This window comes from Melanotaenia boesemani, chromosome 23 (genome assembly GCF_017639745.1).
Source record: "Melanotaenia boesemani isolate fMelBoe1 chromosome 23, fMelBoe1.pri, whole genome shotgun sequence".
In the NCBI taxonomy this organism is placed as follows: Eukaryota; Metazoa; Chordata; class Actinopteri; order Atheriniformes; family Melanotaeniidae; genus Melanotaenia; species Melanotaenia boesemani.
Window position 1 is genome coordinate 25,050,361 of NC_055704.1, and position 26,875 is coordinate 25,077,235.

General features: G+C 40.8%; 1 protein-coding gene across 12 annotated transcripts in view; it reads right to left on the reverse strand.

Annotated features, from left to right (window-relative positions):
- Nucleotides 1-26,875, reverse strand: part of magi2a (membrane associated guanylate kinase, WW and PDZ domain containing 2a) — a 265,202-nt gene that overhangs the window by 59,864 nt on the left and 178,463 nt on the right. For all 12 annotated transcript variants that reach the window (XR_006009256.1, XR_006009257.1, XR_006009258.1 and 9 more), the window contains 3 exons: nt 25,666-25,745; nt 1,256-1,313; nt 97-218 (listed from right to left, as the gene is read on the reverse strand). Coding sequence is in view for 9 of the 12 variants with exons in the window: in XM_041977298.1 (XP_041833232.1) it covers nt 97-218; nt 1,256-1,313; nt 25,666-25,745 (260 nt within the window). In the remaining 3 variants the exon portion in view is untranslated. The remainder of the gene's footprint in view (nt 1-96; nt 219-1,255; nt 1,314-25,665; nt 25,746-26,875) is intronic.

Here is a 26,875-nt window from a genome sequence, read left to right on the forward strand (position 1 = left end):
TTTAGAACATTCAAGCAGTTAGTAACTGTGACTTTTTACCTTTTTAAATATTTGTTTTGTGATGTAAAACTGGGGAGATCAGCCTGGTGGTCTTACCTCTGTAGATGGTGGGAAGGGGCAGTGAGGAAAGACCCTGGCTTTGCATCTGCTGCTGCTGCTGGAGTCTCCTCTTTGCCTCCAGGACTGGGTTCTCAAACTGGGTCCTTCTATTTATATGACTATGATGATATTAAAAAAAGAAGAAGAGATTTTAGATTTCACACTACCCTGCTGCATTTTTCTGGTAGATCAGCCCTAATAAACCTGGCGCTGCAGCAGATATTGCTCTGATGATTACTTAAACGGCCGATCCCCTGATTATGTAACAGCTGCAGAACGGTTTAACAGAGTTAAAAAAGAACCAGCGATTGATTCTGGGTTTTTTTCAACTACAAATCAGCCTCTTTATGACCAGAATTATGGGAATCAGTGACCGGGAGGAAACGTGCACATGCAACTGTGGTTTCCTTCGAAGTCCCAGGTTGATTTTAATTTAGTTTGTAAGGGGGAAGATAGAAATTGACTACAAATAGTGTGATTTCCCAGTGTGAAATAATTAGTCATCATTAGATACTTCCCTCGCTCTTTGAGACTGCATTGTACACCGACATGCATTTTTCTCTCCTCTCTTTATCTTTTAATGACCACTCCAGTATCAAAGTGCTAATTACAAGACAGCTTTACTATTTTTTTTTTTTACACAACTTCAAGGTCTGGTAGCTTCTTTTAGATTTACAGGACAGAGCAAGACCAAAGGAGCATCTGGAGAGGGGGGTGTGTGTGCACGAAGAATCATTCTGCAGGTTTTCTAAAGAAAAGTTGAGCCAAATAACTCCCCCTGCCCATCTAAAAATAACCACCCTGTTCCTGCACCCCAGAGTGGAAAGCAGCCAGCAAAAAACAAAAAACCCTGAGCCGGGAGGGGACATGCAGTTCAAGAGACCACTGCAGCAGATACACATGGGTGGATACAGGAAAGAAGGATGATGAGTTATGTACGTGCACTCTGAGTGTTTGAGACTGTGGGTAAAAGAGATATTGATAAAAACACACAGCCTAATAAACTTTCCTGCAAACGAGAAGGCTCATATAAGGAGTAACTCTTTCTCAGATACACTGTCGGACTGCTTGTAATAAATATGATTAACACAGCAGCAGCAGGCTGAACTGGAAATCCAAAGGAAGCCACAGCATATTAAAGATGCACCAAACTTACTCAACATAGTAGCTGCCGTAAATGGGGTCATCGATTTTCTCCCAGCCGTATGGAAGCTCTGCAAGAAAAGAAAAACAGACAACAGAGAGATGACAATAATTAAAAGCTTGTTTATTCAATAAAATTACAAAAGCACTTCAATCAAGCCTGGAGACATTTTTAATTTACAGCATCGTGGGTTAATATGCTAAGTAGAGTCATGTTATTCTTTCTGCAAGGGGTACGCTTTAAAAAAAAGAGAGAATTGATGGCACAGTGATGGAAGATGGATAAAAAAGTGTTTTCTCAGCAACTTGTCAGATTGATTGATTTGAAGAGGCTATTGGCTCCTTATTGTTGTACATAGAACACATCCCTCTGCAAGACAAACTTACAAGCTTCCCACCAAAAAATTGATAGTGACTGAATTTAAATCAGTGAAATATTTATGCCCTCCATCTTCTCCAAGCTGTAAATACTAGGTTTTGATGTGGGAACTTTGCAAAGATTTACAGCCCTGTCTCGGACAAGCACAGACCCGGAGGGTGTTGAAGCTTCAAGGCATCAATGGGTTCATTTTTCTTTACATTTTGCCTACAAATGTAAAGAAAAAGCTCAGGACTGAAGGAAGGCACCAGGAATAAATAGTACAGTGAGTTACTGACAGATAGTCTATGACAATCCAACATTTTCTTCTCAACAGGTCATTTCATTTCCAGTCACCACAGGGTCAGCAGAGACACAGCTCCCAGGATCATTAGCAGGTGAACAGTGTGAAGAGCCAATCTCTCAAGAAGAGTGACAGCCCAGGGACATTCGACTTTGATGCTGCCAAGGTTAGACGTGAACAAAGCCACCACGACACCACGTGCTGGTTTGTTACCTGCTGTTCTGAAGATTTAAGTCTATCACTTCTGACCATACTGGGACCAGAAGCTTGAGACACAAAGGTCTGAAACCTGACTCAAGAAAGATAGCAACCCTATTAAAGCACCAGCAAACAGATTAGATGTAGTGGATAAGATGACACTAAAAGGCTGGTGGAAAAATGGCGTCTGTAAAAACAAGCAGACAATCATCAGCAGCACCTGCAGGAAGACACACACACCAACAACATGAAAACATAACTGTAGCAACTGGAGATTAAACCCACAGAAACTGTTTGAGCATGTGTGTTATTTAATGAGTGTGTGTGTGTGTGTGTGTGTGTGTGTGTGTGTGTGTGTGTGTGTGTGTGTGTGTGTGTAAAATATACAGAATGAGTTGTGTTTAATGATGGGTGCGATTAGGCAAATGCAACTTTGCCCTCTCCAAGGATCAGAAGCAAGTAGGGTGCCAAGCCTGGGCAACCAGCAGCTACCATGGAGCATGAAATACCACCGGGACAACACACACCCACCCACAGCAGAGAAAGCCCCAGCCAGAGTCCCCACAGCCATAGATCACAGACCCCAGAAGACCAGGGATGATGGCCCATCAGCACCGCCAGGCTACAGCTACGAGTGCAGGATCCAGGACCCCAAAGCCCGAGAAGCACCGCCTGATACCTGGCCACCCAACCAATCACCCGGCGTAGGTCAGCACCCACCCCGATGGCTCTGGCAAACTAAATGCCCCCCTCCCCATTAGATATATTCCATTCCATGCTATAAATCCATCCTGCAAAAAAGAGGCAATTTCAACAAAGTGTAATCAAAATCAAAGAAATCAAAGAACATGAGGTATCCCTGGCTCAGAGTTATGGTTCTTTAACCTCCCTTTCCCTGTCCTCGCTACCCTCAACCGGTCGAGGTGGTTCTTCCCGTTAAGAAAAGGTTTTTTTCGCTCCACTGTCGCCCGCCGACCCATTCATTCAGAACAGGGGCTGAATTCAATTCAATTCTATTGTTTCCTAAGACAAATACTTTTTTTATGAAAGTTAAATTAAAATATAACTGAAATACACTCAGTTGGATTGAACCTGGCTGTAGCTTTAAATTGCTTTGCTATGATATTGTGCATTTCTGCCACAGAAAAAAATCTGGATTTAAACAGATTTCTTGTTATTATTAGTGAGATTTGGTCATGATGCCACTTTAAAACACAAAAGGTGCTATTTAGGAGTAAAATTTACACATATTACGCGATCTTGTTAGCATGCTAATAAAATAAAGAGTAAATCTGTGGGTGACGCTGATACTGTAGGTTTAAGGACCTGAGGTCTTTGTACTGATTCTGAGGGAGAACATAAACATCAGTGCCAAATTTAATAGAAACACTGAAGTTAGAGGAGAACTCTGAAAGTCTGTACTTTATGAAAGTAGTTTTGTTCTGGACCCTGCCCACAGATAATTTTATTTGTATAAAAGTACCAACTACAATACAATAAAAAGCTTTATCTTTTTACAAAAACTGCCATAAAATACATTCCTACTACACCTCTGAGAATAAGAAAGCTTCTGCTACATCTACCACCCTTTCCTTTGGAATGATACCTTAGAAATGCTGCTTTTCCCTCAATTGATAACAGCCAATCTTCCCTTAAACTGTGGCTCCACCAGACATCTGGACAGGATGTTTGAAGTTGTCCTCTCCTCTTTCCAAAACACCGCTCCAAAAACGATAAGGAGTTCCCTGATTGCTTTCCAGGATATGATCAATTAGCATCCAAAGCAAAGTCCCACATGCAAACTCCAGTGTTTTCCCATAATGTTTCAAATCTTTAGCTGCGTGTATTGTGTGAGAAGCTCTGCTGAATGTAGCATGAAGCTCTGGGACTGTGTGTTCCAGAGCAGCACAGCTTAGAATAGGACCAGCTTTGATTAGTGACGATGCAAAGTTAATCAGGATGAAAGCTGAGGTAACAGCAGAGAAAATGCTTCCTAATTAGAAATGGAAGCAACCAGAGGCAGAACTAAATTAGCTCAAGCTCCTTAAGATGATGCGGCCTGTGAGAAAAATGCAAACAGGAACACACATGGACAAAAATAATGCACAGTGTGGTCATTGTATGTATTTAATGTGACCATATCTGCAGCCTCACAGGACAGCTGTACATATTTACCATATTTACCCTCCACTTTGGTAAAATAATACAGAAACAATGCCGGACTGGTGCACGTGCCACCCGCTTCCCTTCACCCCTGCCTCCATCCCCTCAATGCAAAATAATTAAAATTTCAGAAGGATGCACTATTTTTTGCCTGCACTCACTAAAATGCATATGTTCCACACACACACACACACACACACTGTTATGAGTGATATACAGTAACAGTGCTGCAAGCAAGCTGACAACCCACGGGAGTAAGTGTGAACACTGCGACATTTTAAAGCCCATCTCCACTCATTAAATATGAAAGAGTGTTTCTCTCACCTTTACTGGGTGGTACACACACACACACACACACACACACGTACGTTCACATACATACAGATGTTGCTTATCTTACAAGTGCACACATAGACACACAAAAATACAGGAGATCAAAGGGATGTCACGTAGCTCAGCAGTCTTCTAATGGAGGGCTGTTCTATTAAAAAGTCCAGAAAAACTCTGCAGGAAGCCTGAGACGTGTTTCAGGATGAAGGGAAGGCGGATGGACTCTTCACTTTAAAGATAAACTCAACCTTTTTATGACATCATGTCAGTTAGATGCTAAAACCTGGGAAGACCGAGTGAGAGGTAAAGAATCAGATTACAAATAAAACGATGTTTAAATGTGTTAAATGGGTCCAGGTGACATCATCTCCTGGCTCCTTAAGTCCTGCACCAAAAGCCCCTTTTCCACCGAGGTTTGGTTCGGTAAACCTTGATCTCGGTTTCACAGCTGCACTCTTACCTGGTAGGCAGCGTATAAGCCAGATAGCAGTGGTGAAATGTAATGTAGTACAAGTACTTTGTTACTGTACTTAAATATATTTTTCTAACTTGTTGCTAGGCAATATCTGCAAAACAAAGGTTCAGTTTGCTAGGACTACTTTTCTCGGCGGAAGCCATGTCAGGACAATAAAATCACTGAAATGAAATATTGTGTGAAGTCTCTTTTATTAAGTAACCGTATAATAAGCGGGATAATGTTTAGTCCAACAGTCATTTTCTAAAAATAAACCTTATTTCAGTTCTGTTGGACCCTAAACGCAACGACGGATGCTGAACTATCCATCATTAGGAAGCACCCAAGTACTAAAACCTACCAAAATTCAGTAGTGATGCTTTAAAAGAACAAGTTGCACTTAAAACAAAAATGTTAAATTCACAAGTAATAACAGAACCGTTGTTGGATTATTCTGAGTCATGTTTCTTTTCTTTCTCTCTTAGGCATTTAGATTTATTAAGAATAAAATGTAAAATAGATTTATTCCCATTTAATTACAACATCATAAAATTTAAAACAGATTTCTTGGAATTTCCCTTCAGGGATTCATGAAGTATTTTCTCATTTCATGTCATTTCATTAGCTGCATTTCTTTTAAAGTTCTTTGCAAAATAAAAACGATACTTCTAAAATTGTGACAAATTACAGCTGCGATTTGCAGGTGTTTGCATTGAATGGTGTTTAGCGTACAAGCTGTAATTCTTATCAAATCCTGTCCCACAACACGCCACTTCCAGGAGGATGGAGATATACAACATTTGTGTTTTGGAGCCATTTCAGCTCCCACTACTGCTGATATTTTTCTCTTTATTTATAAAACGAAAACCGTCACCTCCTAACTTGAAAGGAACTGGTCACGTGAAGCCCTACGTCACGCCCGATGACGCGCAAATGCGAAAAAAGTGTTTCCATTACACACTTGCGATATACTTCTATATAGAAAAACCAACTCCTTAGGGGGCGTAAAAACTTTTTAGCAAAATTTGCGAGGCTAACTATTAGTTATCATTTCAAGTTACACACTTTCTTTTTGAGAGGTTTATGTCTTGTTAGGCACTGCATCTCACACACACACACACACACACTGAGGTGCATTTTTCTCTCAGTGAGCAGCATCCTGTTAAAAGCTGAACATGCCGTAGGAGGACGGTCTTTATTCGCTCTCTGTTGTCTTGCTCCACTGAGTGCTGTCTGAGAGACAGTGTGTGAATGCTTTAGAAAAACCAGCACTGCTTATCGCTGCCTTGCTGCATCTGAACAGGAAAGTCGTGTCAACAGTGAGGAATTTTCAGCCTTTAGTTGTGATGGAGCCTCGGAGCAATCGGAAAAATGTTTATGACTTCTAGTCAAGCCAAACCATCCACCCGCAGGCACAGGAGGAGGCCTTCGTTCTGCCAGCAGGAGGCATCCTGTCATCTCCACCACTCAATAATATCCCTCTCCCTCTCTGCATCACCTCATTCCTCCTTTTTTCTTCTTCTCCTCTCCTAAAGTATCCTCTCATTTTACATTCTGATATATGGACTCAGAAAAAGCCTTTCATGCTCACATGTGAATTTTCCCCTCCTGCTTTTTCTAATCTGGACTTAGGAAGAAGGCAGCAAACCACACAGGCCCCACACTGCAGGGTTTCACCCAGAAGTCATTCCTATTTTCTTTTTTATTCTCTTTTCTTTATATCTCCTACTTTCTGAAAAGCAAACAGGTTGAACTGAATCATTTTTAGTGCCTGGAGCTTTTTTAGTCACCAAAAATGAAAGTCCTTTCCCACTGCATAGTGAACAGCTTCATTTATCAAGCTACCTTTGAATGCAGGCCACATTCAAGAGAAAACTCCTCTCTCCGGATTAATGCAAGTTTCTTCCGGCCAAAACGAGCACAAAAATCCAGACTGATGAGCAGATTTGAGAGCTCACATGAAAAATACAGAAGATGTGATTATTTGTACAGTCAAACCTCTAAAATGCCAGATGAAATGTCCAGATTTACAGTCCAGAGACTTGATGCTTGGGTTATTACACATCACTTAATACCGTCAGGGAGGCATCAGAATTATATGAAATTTATTTCTGCACCATGGCAACGACCATGGCGATAAAGACAAGCAGGGAACAGAAAAGGAATGTTGGGCACGTTCTAATTTAAATCATTATTTCATGTCCATGATCGTCCTCGTTTATCTTCTGCAGAACTTGTCAGGACTGCATCATCAAAACAGCTTTGATGTATAACAACTTGCAAGAATTTAAATATTTTCACATTTTAAAATCCATTTTCATCCTGTAGCAAACACTGAGTGTGGTCTTTAAACAAGCAGCCTTTTACAAACAGGCTAATAAAGTTTAGTTGGAGGTGTTTACGATACCAGCTGATATCTGCTCTCTTTGTAAATAAAATGCAAACAACAGGAGTGAGAATAATAATAATTAACTACACAGTCATCTTACATTGGATTTTATAGAAATGAATTACAGTATCTTCATAGATGAATCTTTCAGCTCAATTCTAGATAGTTATTTTACTGAGTTTAGTTATTATTCTTACTGTAATCAGTTTAATGGTTTATCCAGATTTTGGTATAATATAGATTTTTTATACACTCTCATACACTGTATTATTATTATTATTATTATTATTATTAATACTATTATTGTCGCTTTTGTTATTACTCTTTTAATTCATTTCTTCTGATAATGTGTCACTTCCAAAACATTTTTAAATGACTTTTTCTTAACATATCCTGTAATCATCATCGTCATTGTTGTTATTAGGCAGATCCTTCGGCCCAAGAAAGTTCCTCCCGAGGGAGATAATGCCAAATGTATTGGCTCACCTGCCTTGACTCTCGTATGAACTTAATAAACATCTTATTCTTAATCAAATGAGCTCAGTATGACGTTGGCCCACCCTTTGCAGCTGAAACAGCTTCAACTCTTCTGGAAAGGCTTTCCACAAGGTTTAGGAGTGTTTATAGGAATTTTTGACCATTCCTCGACCAATGCATTTAAGAGGTCACTGATGTTGTGCACAGTCATGTTGGAACAGGAAGGCCATTTCCAAACTGTTCCCTCAAAGTTGGGAGCTTGGAATTGTCCAAAATCTCTTCCTTTCACTGGAGTTAAGGGGCAAAGCCCAGTTCCTGAAAAAGAACCCCAAACCATAATACCCCCTTCACCAAACTTTTTTTACTTGGCACGATGCAGTCAGACAAGTACCGTTGTCCTGGCAACCGCCATACCCAGACTCTTCCATCAGATCGCCAGATGGTGAAGCGTGATTCGTCCCTCCAGAGAACAGGTCTCAACTGATTCCAGTGGCGGCGTTCTCTCCACCACTGCATCCGACGCTTTGCATTGCATCTGGTGATGTATGGTTGGATGCAGCTGCTCGGCCATGGAAACCCAGTCCAGTCCATGGAAACCCAGTCCAGTCCATGGAAACCCAATCCAGTCCATGGAAACCCAGTCCAGTCCATGGAAACCCAGTCCAGTCCATGGAAACCCAATCCAGTCCATGGAAACCCAGTCCAGTCCATGGAAACCCACTCCAGTCCATGGAAAACCAGTCCAGTCCATGGAAACCTAATCCAGTCCATGGAAACCCAGTCCAGTCCATGGAAATCCGATCCAGTCCATGGAAACCCAGTCCAGTCCATGGAAACCCAGTCCAGTCCATGGAAACCCAATCCAGTCCATGGAAACCCAGTCAAGTCCATGGAAACCTAATCCAGTCCATGGAAACCCAGTCCAGTTCATGGAAATCCGATCCAGTCCATGGAAACCCAACCCAATCCATGGAAAACCAACTCAATCCATGGAAACACAACCCAAACCATGGAAACCTAATCCAGTCCATGGAAACCCAGTCCAATCCATGGAAACCCAGTCCAGTCCATGGAAACCCAGTCCAGTCCATGGAAACCCAGTCCAATCCACGGAAACCCAATCCAGTCCATGAAAACCTAATCCAGTCCATGGAAACCCAGTCCAGTCCATGGAAATCCGATCCAGTCCATGGAAACCCAGTCCAATCCATGGAAACCCAGTCCAATCCATGGAAACCCAGTCCAGTCCATGGAAACCCAGTCCAGTCCATGGAAATCCGATCCAATCCATGGAAACCCAATCCAGTCCATGGAAACCCAGTCCATGAAGCTCTGTTCGCACTGTTCTTGAGCTGATCTGTAGGCCACATGAAGTTTGGAGGTCTGGAGCAATAAACTTTGCAGAAAGTTGTCGATCTATGTGCCTCAGCATCCATCGACACCACTCAGTCATTTTACTGGGCCGACCACTTTGTGGCTGAGTTGCTGTCATTCCTAATCGCTTCCACTCTGTTATAATCCCACTGACAGTTGACTGTGGAATATTTAGGAGTGAGGAAATTTCACGACTGGACTAGTTGCACAGGTGGCATCCAGTACCACGCTGGAATTCACTGAGCTCCTGAGAGTGACCCGTTCCTTCACAATGTTAGAAGAAACAGTCTGCAGGCCTCGGTGCTGGATTTTTATATATCTGTGGCCATGGAAGGTATAGGAACACCTGATTTCAATTATTTGGATTAGTGAGTAAATCCTTTTGGCATTATTGTGCATTTTGAGATTAGTAGGGTTTTATTTTTATTTCTTATTATAAATGTGTTCATATTTTTATTAAATGAAAAATACTTTATTAATCCCGAAATGATCATTTCAGTTTAATTATACTATACTTCTGTGGGATTTATTTTTGAACATGCATCTCAACACCAGGAGCTTATTGTTTTCATCTTTAAGATTTTATGTGTTTGCATCTTTTATTTCTTCTATTTGTCTTTCATTTGTAAATATATATACACCGACTCTTTATTCACTTTGCATTTTATTTTGTTTTTTGTTAGTCTCAGATTCTTTAAAATAACTAGCTCCTTCTGGATTATCTGGATCTTTTTTCTTTTTATCTTGTCAGTAGCCGAGCTCTGGTGGATGAGTTTGTGTAAAGTGTGCCATGCGATTTCCTTTCTATAACTTTGCATTTGTTTATCAGACCACCTCCAACCAGATGTTGCAGCTTGAGACTTTCCTTTCAATGACCTCCAATAAATCAGATGCAATTTATTTAATTGAAACAAAACCTTCATTTAACAAGGTGTCTGTTATTGGTGTAAACCAATAGCAGTGATGCAGCTGGTGGAGAGTCAACAGTCAATCTTAATGCTGATATTAGTGAGACAAAATTAAAGGATCAATTTTTCCCCGAGAGACACAATGAAAACGGTTGTTTATCCTTTATTTCCCACTGGATAAACTAAAGTATTATTTGCTGGTTTACAGCAGAGACAAACTTTCTAAACATTAATATACCCGAAGCTCCTGTGAATTCAGCTTCTGCCAGCTTCAAAATAATAAACAGGTGTTGTTTGCAGATAAATGAAGCCATTTATTTTAAACCAATCCAAAGTTTGAGGTAAATTGTAAATCTAGTAATCCCTGCTGATCGAGGCTTCTGTCTTTTAATCCTCAGATCTGTCATTACCATCTCAGGAGCCACCACATGGGACAAAACACCGAAGACAAAATGTGACTCATATGTGATATTTTAAAAGTGGTGGCTCCCTTCCCCAGTATAACCTAGAATTAATAAACTGGGCTGCCTATCCAAGCAATAATGAAGACATTTTTCAGTTTTTGACTGATAATCACCATCCTGTGAGTCATAATCAAAGTTACACAGAAAGATGCTCACTGGTCATGTCTGGTCCTTGCTGAGAAGTAAACATGAGAAGGTCTGACCTACGAGGCAACGTACCATCCGGTGTTTGACTGGCGAGGACGTGGGGCTGCGGGTAAAAGGCAGTTTATACCGGAGCAGCAGGGGGGCAGCTGACTAATTCTTTTCCTTTCATCAGGAGGCGTGATGATTTAGTTCCATGAAAAACAGAAATGAATCAAAAACGCAGTGAAGACTGTTGCTTGGTCGGCAGCTACGGGGAGTAACGTTTCCCCATCCTGGCAGAATGTAGAGATAAAAAAACGATCATCTTGTCTGACATTTGTCAAAACTCTGCTTGACCACCGGCGACCCCAAACGCTGTTGCTGATAATGTAAAGTTTGTCAGGAGTGGTAGTGTGCAGCTCTGTGGGGTAAACTGTGATGGATAGCTACCCTTTAGGTGGTCTACAGAAGTTTTCCAGGCATTTATATTCCATCCAGGAGGTTTACAATCCAGCCACCAAATGTAGTTTTATTCAGATTCTGTTTATATGTTTCCATGCAAAACGCAAAACTTTTCCTTTGCATGTTTAAAAAAAAGAAAAAGAAAAAAAAAGCATTTACACAACAGCAGAATGAAAACAGAAGCAGAAACAATGTGGTGCACATGCCAGGCCTCTAGTGAGCAGTGACACACCCAGGTGTACATCGCATCCTCATATGACTGGAAAACGCAACACAGCAGAAGCGTTGTGTGCCAACCACGTAACCTCTGGGTCTTCGCCAACGGCATAAATACTGTCCCAGAAACAGGTTTTGCTTCAACAGACCAAATAAATAAAAAAGATGTAGCGGCACAAACATGACACTGAGGTCTGCCATTGTCTGAGCGTGAAACATGCCATCTCGTTTTTCACACCCAAAACTCTGGTACCGTGTTTTACTGTCTCAATGTGGTGTAAGAAATCTACGAGTCATCCATGATAACACCATTATTTATCACATTTTCAGCAGCAGAAAGTTCTATGTGTGTGTGAAAAGAAGAAAAATAATGCTCCTCTATGGCTGGAATAAAGCCAAGAAGACGTTTCTGATGCACGGTGGCGCCACAAAGCAGCTGAGCTGGAGTTGGTTTAGTGGGGATAGCAGGTAAATAGTAGCAGGAATAACTGGAAACAGGGCTGGGCGATTAATCAAATTTTAATCTCAATTACGATCTGGCTTTTCAATAATCATAAAAATGAAATGATCCAATTTTTTGCTCCTTCTCAGTTTAGTCTTGTGCTGTTCATTTGCAAATCGAGCGCCACTGGCATTGCAGCGCTCTGCTGCAGACTCCTCCCACTGCTGCAGACTCCTCCCACAGCCCCAACCGCTTTGGTTTAATCCAACTCGAGTTGCAAACACCACTCTAGTTATGGGCTCGACACATGGGAGACGACGTCGCTCCTTCTCCATCATTTTCTGGAATGGAATTTGCGTGATGAGGCGAAAATCACTGCCCTCCTCCAGCCAAGCGACATTCGTGCATGTGAAATGTTACGCTCGTTCACGTAGACATGCACACGGGGCTTGCGATGCAACCAAGCGGCAACCTCCGCCTTTAAAATGTGAAGCCTATGTGGAAGTGCAAAAAAATTGCAGTTCCCCCCTCATCCACTAGGGGCTCCAAAACAGAGCAAATCCCCATAGACTCCCATGTTAAAAAAAACAACTTTACAGCAGAAATAAACATGTTTAAAGCCTGGTACAAAAATCCATTTTAGGATTAATAGGTCAAGTTTACCTTAATGACAACTGTGAGGGGGGTGAATTTTTTTCTAACTCATCAAGTCAGCATTATTAGGGGCGTGTCCTTTTGATTGACAGGTATCCAATATCCGCGGAAAGAAGGAAGAGAGCAGTACAACCGCGGTTTTTAGCCGGCTAACAGCGTGCCTTAGCTTTAGCCTGCCTACCTCCGTTAGCTGGTTAGCTACCATTGCTCGGGGTTAGCTCGGTTAGCTCTTAGCTACAGGCAGCATGGAGTTTGATGGTTGTCAATCATCCACCCCTACCTTGACAGTCCCCCTCTCAGCTCCACCTCTTTTTGGATTTTCCGGGACTAACGACATGCGTGACGCTACCAAGAAGACGATGGTGGGAACGCCCAATGAGCTTCACTTTTACTCTTCAGAAACCTACGGGTGACGTCACGGAGGCTCCGCCCATCTTTTATTTACAGTCTATGGTCGTGACACAAGAAAATAGAAAAATGTTAAATTTTTGCGAGTCGCAACTAAATAATCCACCAGCTTCCAGAGACACAGAGAGACAAACGTTATAAACAAACAGAACTTTTTCTCAGTTAACGCAGTGAACAACCCGGGATTTAAGAAACTCATCACCACTTTGAAAAAACGACATCACGGCCATCTCGTCTCCATGTCAGTGGAGAGTCTCTTCTGCCCTGGAAGGTGTGTGAGGATGAAGTGTGTGGTGAGGGTGTTGTGAAGGATGTGGCAACAGTCCAATGTTTTGCCACCGCTACGGACCAGTGGTCAAGCTGCACCATGGAGCCGGATATGACGCGGATTTCAATGTGAAAACAAAATGTCTTCCAGACTCATTTTTTCCAGATCACACCGGGCAGAACGTAGCTGCTGGTCTGAGACAAACGATAGCTACTAGGACCTGGTGGAAAGAAACTAGTCTGTACTACCACAGATAAGCTTCAAATCTCTCTTTCTCTAATCGTGTTAGATAATCGAGATCTCAATTTCAATCAAAATAATCGGGTTATCATTTTTCCCATAATCGAGCAGCCCTAACTGGAAATAAGGAAAAAGTGGAAATACGGGAATAGTTTCTGTTCTGTGTTTGAATCAACGCCAGTATTTTTCTCCTGAAAGCAAAGAGTTGAATGTCTGTATGTTGACCATGACTGATTAATTAATTAATGGACCAAATATAGCAGTTTGATGACGTTTTAAGGGTTAATATTGTAGCTGATCAGAGTATTTTGGAAAATAAAGCAGATGTGGCTGCAGCAGTAACGATTTCTGATCTTAACTTTTAGATAATTTAAGACATTTTGTGCAGATTGTTGCCAACGCTGTAAATGAGGACCACTCTTTCAGACTGATGGCCCAAGATTTCATCACCTTTTTTCACTACTTCAGCTCAAAATCACACAATTAGTAGCCTGGCTTAAGACTGGTTTCACCATCTTTTGGATGTGCATACTACTGTAACTTTAAAGTTACTCACAGCTGACAGTTAATCAGATTACTGAATGATTCAGTGTAAACTGCACAGCCTGAGGTTCATTATGTGGGTTATTACAGTTTACAAGCGACAACTTTTCTACAGTTTGTTTCCTTTTAAAAACAATCTGTGTAATAACAGTTTAGAGAAAAAAGATGTCTGCATTCACATGACTGCGAAGTCTCCAAAGTCTCTGACTCAGAGCGAGTAGACAACCGTTAGGAGGCAGAATAAGAAAGAAAAACCCTGAATTCACAAGCTTGTAGCTTATCACGACATTCCAGGTGCAGGAAGAGACGTACTGAGCTGTGACCTGGCACTTTCTCCTCTTTCCCTTCAAGGTTCTGGTTTATTTGGTATAATCTTTGTAAGAAATACTGCATACAGACACGTCTCCTTCACTTTCCACCTGCAGAACTACTAAACCCCGTCTTTGTCCCTCTGAGGTCGGACAAAGTGGTATTTTGTAAGACCCTTTTGTTAGATGTTAAAAAAGCATAATTATGTAAAGTAGCACGATTCATAATAGCCTCTCGGATCCTGTTGATTAGATTAAATAATGTATTAGGGTTAAATAGATTCAGCTCAACTCAATTAGAGCTCATACAGACAAATATGAATGTAAAAATGATTAACTGATCTGTTAAATACTCAACCGGGACACATTCCTCATATTCAGTTAAAGCTCAACATTCATTCATTCATTCTCTGAACCGCTTGGTCCATTACGGGTCGTGGGTGAGCTGGAGTCTGTCCCAGCATTAACAGGTGAGAGGCAGGTACACCTGGACAGGTCACCAGTCCATCGCAGGACCAACACATAGGGGACAAACAACCATTCACACTCGCACACACTCCTAGGGAGAATTTAGAGTAATTAACCCAACATGCATGTCTTTGGACGGTGGAAGGAAGCCGGAGAACCCGGAGAGAACCCACGCATACACGGGGAGAACATGCAAACTCCACGCAGAAAGGCCACCGCCTTTAAGGTTCGAACCTCCCCCCAGCCGAGATTCGAACCAGCGACCTTCTTGCAGCCTTGGATTTGTTAAAGCTCAACAAATCTAGTTTATTCAATAAAATGCATAAAATGTCACGTTTTAACAAATATGAATGGAGATGTTAACACAACACTCCCAATAAACTATGCTGAAGTAAAACACAAAGAAAACAGTTTTTCTAAATTATTTTTTATAATTGTGTTCTTCTGCGCAGGCGAAAACTGGACGTTTGGTAATAACACACATTATTCCTCCTGTGCCTTTGAAATATAAATGTTGTTGGACTTACTGAAACAGAACATTGTTATTTTCTGGAGATAAAAGCTGCTTCGTTTCTACCTACATATTTTAATAAAGCATTGTTTAATATAAATTTAGCACATAAAGAAAAGAAAACTGTGTTTGGTTGATTATTTCTCCCCTTTAATAATACCATTTAGCGTTGTATTGTACATATTTAGAAAGCCTGATTATTCACCTTTACAACCAGGTACAACCTGTAAGGATGGTGCTTCTGTGGAATGAACACCACAGCTAAACAAGTGAGAAGTCCCTCGAAAAATGTGTCAAAATCCCCTGGAATATTCTTCTGTTGGTGTTCTCAACCGAGATCCATTAATCCATCATCATTAAGATGTACAGGTTATCTCCAGGTTTTCTGTTTTAGACATTCAAACTTAATCCAAGTTTCTTGTTATGATTTATTCATGCAAGTGATCCGACCCTGATGTAATGCTTTCAGTTATCTAGATCTAAAGAACCAGTTTCAAATATCCTTAAGCCATTTATTACATGCAGGCTGTCACAAAGACAAACCATCAGTTCCCATTTCTTTAATCTTTAATTTAACTACAACAAAGCTGAAGCAGTGTGGAATCATCTGGACAGAGAAACGAACAGAAGAGCTTTAAAAAGTTCTTCAAGAAGTCTGGACAACTTCCCCAAAGATTAAAACAACTTAAATAAATAAATAAATCTTTGAGTAGAAGTTCAGTAAAACACAGTCCACCACCTTTAAGTAATTACAGTAGACCACCTTGTTTCCATGTAAATCTCTGGCTTTTCTTTACAGGCTGTATGGAGGAATAATAGTGGTCATGCTGCATGACTTTCAGGCCTGTTAGAATGATAAACACTCTGTTTTTGCCTTATTTACTTTATTTCCACTTAGATTTTTATATATATTTAAATAAATAGCTGCATCTATTTCCTCTGAGACATGACTCTTAATCAAAAAATGAAATAAAGCAAACAAACAAACAATAAGTTGATTTATCTCTCAACACCATCTGAGTTCCAGACGTTGGTGAACTTTGGGCTTTGGCTGTTTTTGGTTTGCTTCCTGATGGATTTCTGCTCTTTGGTCTTCTGCGCTGTTTCCTGCTGTGTTTTGTGGAGTTCATCCCTCCTGCTGCTTAGTTCCTTAGTATAATTTATCTGAGGCCTTTATTACAAAGTGGGATAAACATGCCTGGGATATCTCTTTGTTACCTGGGTTGATTTACCCAGACATTGGCAATCCTATCAACTTGTCCCATGTCGATCAGCACGCACTCACATGTTTGCAGCGTCTGACCATTGGCAGACATGGAGAAACCCTGCGGAGAAGCCTACTTTACCGTGGAGGAGCAGACAATTCTTCAAAAATACGAAGAATTCAAACACATCATCCAGGCCAAAAGCAACATTGTTACCGTAGCAACAGCCAAGAAGCAATGCGAGCAGAAAATAGAAAATTTTGTAAAAGTCAGTTACATTCTGAACTGTTTTAGCTGTGACATGATGTTAAAAACTTGTGTTTTAATAGAACCATCTGGCTCAGTGTCCTTCAGCTAAGAACATCCAGTACATGGAGACAGATAAGCAAGCATGTAACTGAGAATCATCAGTTAACAGTCAGGTCTGTGGCATCAATAACACGCCTCAGTTCAACACTCACACACACTGAAAGGCACATCCTGATATAATGCGTGAGCATCGGGTGGCCTGCTCACGTCTATGATAACCAGCCAATTACAATCAGTAGCGTGTTAAGCCATCCCATCATACGAGGAAGATAAAATGCGATCACACATTTTCCACTCAGTTCTTTTGAGACGTTTATGTCGGAATATTAATTCCCCACCATGACGGCACGAGTAGTTGTGTGTTCTATAAGTTCATGGCTCTACAGTTATGCCATGTCTTATTCATAGTGCAGCTAAACGGACGTGGGACAAGAACAAGTACAAAAACATACTTCAAAGAGTTCAGTGACGAAGCTTTATTTCTTCATAAAAAGCAAGCATCAATCCCTAAAACCTTCCTCTTCTACCTGCTCCTCTCACAATCCGCGCACCATCAACGGGACCTTCTAGAAACAGGAGAGAGCGGATTGGTCAGGAGGTGGCGCTTTTATACTCGTTGATCTCTTGTCCAGAACATAACCTGCTGTGGAGCAGGTTAGCCGTTCAGCAGGAGTTACCACGGTGATTCATTATCTGGGTTTGCTGCATGTTAGGATCGCTGCTTCCTAGTATGTCCAAAGATCATCTGTACTGTATGAATCTCATGCGGCCCCTACAGGACCCTCTCGTGATGAGGAGGTTAAGCTACTGACTAAAAGACATTTGGTGCTCCAGTAAGAATATGTGAAGGCAAATGTGGACCTGATTCCACTTGTCTTTAGTAAACAGTAAGGTTCCCCTGGATGATACTTGCTAGGAGAACCAGTTTTAAACATTAACCCTGGAAGTAAATAACAATATAATGATAAAAAAAATCATGTTGTCAAAAATGTGTTGATTTATTGCACAGGTGTCCTTAAAATATCATTTACAAAAAAACATAAACAAAAACCAAACAAACACATTGTGGCTGGTTTCCACTCTGACAGTTAATTCCACAGTCACGTCACTCACACACCTGCCACACATGAATTCTCCCTCCAATCTCTAGACCCCAGGCATGCTCTGCTGGGGATGTTCTCAAAATACACCCATCAATCATGCTGCAGACAGCTCTGCCTGCCCCTCCCCTCCCCATCGACTGCTGCAGGAGGCTCAAGGTGAAGGAGGGCGCTGCGTCTCTCCATCTATAATAACTCACCTGTAGGACTGCCGCACACACATGTCCGGTGTCCCTTAGAAAACTTTCTGCATCCCACACAAAAACCACATAATCTCTTCCTAAAGCCCCGCTGAGACGACTAAAAGGACAACAGAGTTAACAGGAAAGATGACATTTTCCAGGCTGTACGGCCCACGAACACACACAGAAAATGGCCTTTTTTAAAAAGAGTAGACGTGAGAAGAGATGGAAATCAAGTTAAACCCTGATATTTCCCCCGGAGAGAAGACAAAGCGTGAGACCAGCAGAACTTTGTTTGCCAGTGAAGCTCCTCACAAGACCAGAATGTAATTACACGTCTCTCCATATGCAGACGAGTGCTGTCTGCAGGGATTCATGGAGGCAAAAGACAAAGAAGCGCTGTAATATGATTAAGCATCGTCAGAGTTATAATCCCTCTCTGTCTGGTCCACGCTGTGTTGAATGTGCTAACCTTCTTCTGAACAGATAGCAGAAAGGGAACAGAGGCATCTCAGAGGCCTATGTTTGCAAATTAGAGGAAAAAAAACAGGGTCAGTCGAGCAGCGTGGCCTCGACTTCTTTCTCCCAGCAAACAAAAACAGGGAAGATTGGAAAATATTAATGAAAAAAACAACAACTTTAAGCATTGGGAATTAAAGCAAGCACCGAGGTTTTGTAAGGAGCCTGTCCTAGTTCTTTTCTGTCTACCAAAACAAGAGAAGACAGGAGGCAGAGAGGGAGGCAGGGGGACAAAGATAGAGATGGAGGTAGAGAGAGGAGGTGAGAAACATGGAAGCAGAAAGACTGTGAGAGATTTACAGAGTGAGCTTTGCAGCTAAAAGGAGCCTGTGATGTCAGCGGCTCGGTCTTCAGAGGAGCTGACGTTTCTTTGAACATGCAAAAAGTGGATAAACCCAACACACATTTCTCTGCATGTTTTGACAGGATCTTGTCGAAAGGATTGCACCCGGCTTTAAACATAAGAGAGAACAAGCTTTCTTTACCGGAGGTGACAACATTTACATGAGGTGTTTTAGTTGGGTATATAGTACTTTATCTATGTACTCAAACATTTCACAGCCAAATAGCCTTTTGTTTTTACTTTTTCTATTTCATCACACAGTAGTGGGCTACTTCACATCTCCCCTCCTAACCTTGATTTTTCCGGCACCTTTAAATAAACAGAACTATATGTTGACAGTTATCTTAGCTTCGGTTTTACAGGACTCGGCCAGAACTTGTGGTGGGAAGCTAGCTGATGGAAGCATAAAGCCAAGCAAGATGTCAGGACAGGGCAGGTGGGGGGTCCATGGCTTTCATGTAGTTGCATGAAGGGGGTCTTCAAGGAAAATAGGTCGGGAACCACGGCAACAGCGCAGAGATGTGGTGGAACGGGAGATTCTCATCATGGATGCAACCGATAAACCTGCAGCAACTGTGTGATGCTGTCATGTTAATATGGAGAAAACCTCTGAGGAAGGATTTAGCCACCTGCTTCATCTATCACACCAGGATGAAGGCAGTTCTGGGGGAAAACAGCATCCAGCCCAGTACTAGCAAGGTGAACCTGATCCAGTAGCTGATCAGGATGGGAGTGGTCTCTCACAGCTCTTTCAAAAGACAGAAGTTGTCACTGTATCTTGGATGGGAATGAAAATGATGTGTCCTTCACAGTCTCAGGTTTCAACCCAGCTAAGAATCTACGGAGGACTTTAGACCGTTCTGCTACACAGCTCTCTCCACCTGCACATGTAGAGTCAATGCCAAGGTGCACTGAAGCTGATCTGAAGGCACATGCCAGTAAAAAACACTTTACTGACACGCTTCTTACTGTTTCTAGCTTCAATATGCCTCCTTTAGCACAGCAGAACAGCTGGGAGCTTCTTACCTGGGTAATAAAGGATTACAATGATAACATTTTATCCATCCATCTATTTTCTATACAGGGTCACCAGGAAGCTGGAGCCTATTTTATCCACTTTATTATTTTATTTTATTATCTTGGGTATTATTTTATAAAGCAATAATGTTGGCTTGAGATTAGCAATGAAAAATCCCAATTATCAACAAAACAGTTCTGTCACTTGAATGCATCACACACACTTTCAGAAGTCCACGACTGCCTCTGAGGAGCTTTGTTTTGCAGCTCCTTATAATTTTCCAGCCTTCCTCAGCTCAGAGTCCGTCAAGGGATTTGTGAGGATGACAGGGCGGCTAATGAGATGCCAGTAATGACTTCAAGCATCTCAGATAGCATGATGCCAAAGTTTTATGTTGTAGGTTCAGATTTTGGAATCTGTCCTCCTTATCCAGCTGACTGATGATGGAAATGAATTCAGAAGCTGGTAATTTCCACTGATATCTAGCAAAGTAAAGAAGTTAAAGGGATCAGAAAAAACGATGGCTGTCTGATTATCGTTTGTTGTAGTGGCACCTCGAGTCAAGGATCTAAACATGTCCCGTAAATCTGCTGCCCCCCGCATTCAAAGGACCACTTCGTCCTGCCCTCCTCCTCCTCTTCCTCCTCCTGTCAGCTTGTTGTCTCGTCACATTTCACAGACTCCGCCCTCAGATCCTGTTAGTGCTCATCGGTGCATAGCTCAGGTTCAAACGTGGACACACACACACACACACACACACCAGCGATTCCATCAGTCAATAACAAATTTACAGAGGTAGCTTTTTCTCCTAACAGAGCTCAGCTCCTTGGCGGGGCTGGTGGCACCGAGCAGGGGAGGTTCGGGCTGAACAACACATAGCTGCTAACAAAGACCCTGACTCTGGAAACAGACTTGAAGTTACTAAAACCTCCAGTGACCTCTGAAGACACCCTCTCATACTGCATGCATCATTCTACATGGACCCTTTAGACTTTTTAGTCATCATAAATCAGTCACAGCAGCTTTTAACCTGCTAATATGCTCATATTCAGCACATATAATATTTATCTTATTTTAGGCCTCGTCAGATTTACCAATAAAAATGGTCAGAGCTGAAACTTTATGGATTAAATAAGAATGAAAACATCAGAAACACTTGTTTCTTTTCCCTAATCAGTCATAATCAATACAGCTTACTAAACTGGTTAAAAAGGCAGCATCCTCTAACCCTCTACAGACCTGCAGCCACCTCGGTGCTTCATACCGAGCTCAAACTGGTCAGGCTGGGATTAACTGACCCAATGAGAAGCTCAACAAGATCAATAACAATCCACTAAATATCAGCACATCTCCTTTTGTGGCGCATCCCAGTGGATACATGGGATTGGAAGTACTGGAGATAAAAGCATGGTCACATATTGACTAATTCCTCATCGGCGCCTCCGTCTTTGTTTCTGGGTCATTTCATCATCTTGTAGATCTTTGTCTTTCTTTCATGTTTGAGAATAAAAAAGGGAGTTTCAAAAACTACATAAGGGTCTTTGAATAAACCGGAAGATGTGACTGGTGTTCAAACGGAGGTTAAAGGAGTGGCATATTCAAAACAGCAGGTTTATTTATTTATTTTTGGTTTTAATCTGCTCACATAGTAAGAAACATGCAGGGAACAAAACAAACAAAATATTGTAGCGTTCTCTTTGTTGAGGAATGGCAAAGCCACTTTACCGACTGTGGAACAAGTTAACAAAAATTACAAAAAATAAATAAAAACAAACAAACAAAAGGTCTGCAAAGAGCCACTTAAAGCTCAAACATCATCTCTGTACCGACTCGGCTTCCTCTGATTCACACACAAACTCCCCCGTTAACTTCCAGCCAATCACAGATCTTAAATGACATGACGGTTATATGTAACATGACAGTTACATGTAACATGACGGTTACATGTAACATGACGGTTATATGTAACATGACAGTTACATGTAACATGACGGTTACATGTAACATGACAGTTAGATATAACATGACAGTTACATGTAACATGACAGTTACATGTAACATGACGGTTACATGTAACATGACGGTTATATGTAACATGACAGTTACATGTAACATGACGGTTACATGTAACATGACAGTTAGATATAACATGACAGTTACATGTAACATGACAGTTAGATATAACATGACAGTTACATGTAACATGACAGTTAGATGTAACATGACAGTTACATGTAACATGACAGTTAGATGTAACATGACAGTTAAATGTAACATGACAGTTACATGTAACATGACAGTTAGATGTAACATGACAGTTACATGTAACATGACAGTTAAATGTAACATGACAGTTACATGTAACATGACAGTTACATGTAACATGACAGTTAGATGTAACATGACAGTTACATGTAACATGACAGTTAAATGTAACATGACAGTTACATGTAACATGACAGTTAGATGTAACATGACAGTTAGATGTAACATGACAGTTAAATGTAACATGACAGTTAGATGTAACATGACAGTTACATGTAACATGACAGTTAGATGTAACATGACAGTTAGATGTAACATGACAGTTAAATGTAACATGACAGTTAGATGTAACATGACAGTTAAATGTAACATGACAGTTAGATGTAACATGACAGTTAAATGTAACATGACAGTTACATGTAACATGACAGTTAAATGTAACATGACAGTTACATGTAACATGACAGTTACATGTAACATGACAGTTACATGTAACATGACAGTTAAATGTAACATGACAGTTACATGTAACATGACAGTTAAATGTAACATGACAGTTAGATGTAACATGACAGTTAAATGTAACATGACAGTTAGATGTAACATGACAGTTAAATGTAACATGACAGTTAGATGTAACATGACAGTTAGATGTAACATGACAGTTAGATGTAACATGACAGTTAAATGTAACATGACAGTTAGATGTAACATGACAGTTAGATGTAACATGACAGTTAGATGTAACATGACAGTTAAATGTAACATGACAGTTAGATGTAACATGACAGTTAGATGTAACATGACAGTTAAATGTAACATGACAGTTAGATGTAACATGACAGTTAGATGTAACATGACAGTTACATGTAACATGACAGTTAGATGTAACATGACAGTTACATGTAACATGACAGTTAAATGTAACATGACAGTTACATGTAACATGACAGTTAAATGTAACATGACAGTTACATGTAACATGACAGTTAAATGTAACATGACACGCAGTCTGTGACATTACTGTTTTAACTAAGGCTGTGAAAAATAACACGTTAACGGCTAATTTATGTAATTAAGTGCGTTAAAATTTTTAACGCATTCAACGCATGCACAGCATCCGTCATTTATGACCGCGGGACATGCAGGTGTCTACAGGCACGATGGAAGAAGATGGATGGATTTCAAGGTGTCGCAATCATGGTGAGATGAGGATATTTTAACATCCGCACTTTTCCTGCATTTAAAAAAAAACAACTTTTACTTAACTTTGTAAAAACATCCGTGTTCTGGTCGTCTCTGTGTGTGCAGCCGCCTCCTCCCCCTCCATCACCTGTTGTATGATCAGCTGATCGGCTTTTCTGTAGCTAGCAACGTCTCTCTTGTTGCGCTTGTTTATCGTTCAGTTTAAAGGGAGGAAACCAGCGGTTCATGGTTCACTCTGGCACATATTTACCCAGACGTATGGTGTCTGGACGTGCTAGCTAAAGTAGCTGCATTTATCAGTCTCATGTCAGCCAGACCCACGTCACCGTCACATGAAGCTGAAGAATGAAACATGTTGATACCAGCAGCCTGTTTCAGGTAGATACTGTTTGCCTTTATTTCCTGTAACTTGTCAGCATTAATGTGGTTTGCTAGTGACACAGCTGTAAAATCTGCTAGTCATCAGGCAGCTTTCTAGGAAGATGATCAGGTTCAGATAACTAGTGTCAGTTAAACAGCAAAAGGAAGCGAGGAGACGTCTTCTCCAGATCTTTGCTGCTGTGCAGATGTTGGAGACACAGGTCTGATCATTTAGGGGCCATAAATGTGGAGAGAGAAATTATGAACAGGTTCTGAGATACAAATCAGAACAAGACCTTCTCTAATAAATCTGACAGGTGGTAGAAAGGATTTATACTTTAGCTGAGCAGGGGCGGTTTAGAAGTTTAGATGGGGGGCCAGGTAGGGGTACTGACCACAGAAAGGTTGGTACAAAGAAGATATATTTTATAAAGTCTTGATTTTATGTAATATTGAACTGATTTTTACAACTAAAGTGAAGGTCAGTTAAGAATATTTGTAAGCATTGGCTCTTTCTGTTGAAATAGTACAGTAAAAACCGTCGATTAATCAGGATTAACTGATTGTAAGCTGTGATTAATCTGATTAAAACTTTAATCATCTGACAGCCCGAGTTTTAACATGTAAAGAAATACAAAATGTATATATTTGCTTTAAAAAAACATTGGTTTAAAGGTACAGCATGTACCGTATGTAAGAATTACTGACATCTAGTGGTAAAGATAGGTGTAGAAATGACTTTAAACACCAAGCACAGCTGTGAATGGACGGTGGCTGTCAGTGGCCAAAATTCTTCCAGACATAAACATGTTTTCATGTGTGAGTGGATCCAGTGGCCTCAGGTGCAGCGAGGACTGCACTGCAGGTAACTACTTCGACATTGTGTACTGTCTTCTATGGTCCTTTTAAGGCGTTACTTATCTTAAACGGGGCTCTAGCTCCTGTCAAACAAAGCTGGTACTGCAGTTTAAAGCTCAGAGGGTTTTCACTTCCATTCAGAGGCACCGTAGTAAAAATGGTGGCACAAATAGAGCTGTCAGTATATAAATGGCTCCTTCTAAGAAAATAAAGACATTATAAACTGTTATTTTAGTAAAGTGATTAGATACCAATAGAAACATGGTTTTTAATGCTACATGCTGCATCTTTAAAGTTCAAGCAAAGATATTTACAAGTTCTACCAAAGAAGAGGTCAACTAAACTGATTAGGAAAATGACTTCAATGAATTATTTCTAGATTTCTTTAATTTTCTAGCATGTAGGAATAATAAAAGACCAGTGGTGGAATATACACCTATCATTCTATTTTCCTTTGTTTCTCTTTATTTGCGACTCAGATCTTTTCCCTCTGCTCTGCTACCTCCTACCTGCCCAGAACTCAGCTGATTAATTTCTTCTTGGCCTCACACATAAATACAGGATGCATGAGGAAGTGAGGAGGAGGGAAAAAGTGGAAGAGGACTCTCATCATTTTATCTATATATGTATGTCTATAAACCATCACTGCATCGACATTCATCCTTCCATCCTTCCCCTTTCTTTTCATGTCGAGTGTGTGGGCGTTTTAAAGAAGACTTAAGATCTCTCCCAGCTGAGAATAAAGAAGCCTTTGTCACCTCCAATGTCTCCGGACATGGTTTTGATCACACACGTCACAGGGCTTCCGACTCAAGCAGCCAGTGCTGCCACATGTGGACATAATCACTATAGAGCTACAAAATTAATACGTACTATTCAAAAAATGTTGCTCCGATTAAAGCGTCCCACCGCGCAGCTCATTACATCAAATCTTGTAAAAATAAACGCTGTGAGGAACTGACACCTATGAAGAAACAGAGACGCAGTACTCACCATCCTCTTTGCATTCTTCGGGCGGCTTTGCCTTCTTGGCTAGCCTGGGGTCCAACCACGATGTTGTCTTAGTGTTGTGGCTGTAAAAGAAAAGACGGAGTGTGAGAGGGAGTGTGATAGATGGTGAGAGAGAGGACAGTTGGCACCAAGTGAGAAGGAGGCTGGTAGATTCTTAATTCGGCCACAGAATCGTTCCAATGAGAAAAGATGAGAGTCCCTTGGGTGTCTGCCTTTAAAAAGGTGACAAGAAATCCGAAAAAATGCCTTAGCTGAACAAAATGGCAATCAATACTTTTAATTTGCTTACTGTCTCTCATTAGCAAGCAGGGGAGGAGGGGAAGACGGGGCAGGGAAGGACAGGGGGGTGGCTGAGGGAGTGATGGAGAGGAACAGCTGTGGGTTTGGCAGTTTCTTCCAGAGCCTCAGGCAGCAAGCTGGATTTAGATCAGATATAATGATGAGCCAGGGAAACTCGATGCATCTACACCACTTGTCTGAGCTCATGAGCCACAATGGTCTCCCTTCATGATGACAGAACAACAGTGAGGATGGAGGCGAGGGGAGGTGTGCAGCATGCCAGCAGAAACAAAAAGAGGTGAGAAGCCTGGGAGACGGAGCAGGAAGGCTGGGGTTGACTTTGTCTTTTTGTTTTCCCAAAGGAAGTTTTTAAATGGTGCATAGCGGAATAGAGAAGGGAGCAACAACAACAGAATAAAACTAAATAAATAAAATAAAATAATAAAGAGCAACAAAACATAAAACTATAAATAAAGAAAAATAAGAAATTACAAAAATAAATTAAAGAAAAATTAATAACAATGAAAAAATAACAGAAGACAAAATAAAGAAAAAGGAGCAACAAAGTAAAGCAATTAAAAAAAATTAATAAAAAGTAAATGATAAAATTATGAAAAATGAATAAAAAAGGAAAAAGAAGCAACAATAAAACAATAAAAAAAAGGGGCAAAATCACAAAACAGTTACAAATAAATTAAAAGGAATTTTTTTTTTTACAAAAATAAATAAATTAATAAAATAATAAAGAGTAGCAACAATAAAATAATAATAATGCTGGTGTTAGGAAGCTAGCATCTTTAAGCTGACAGGTATACGTTAGCGAGTAGCTAGCTAGCACAACATACACATCTGTAGGCTACACCGATGTAAGTTATGTAGAATTATAAAAAGCATTTTAAGCTAAATTTAGTGA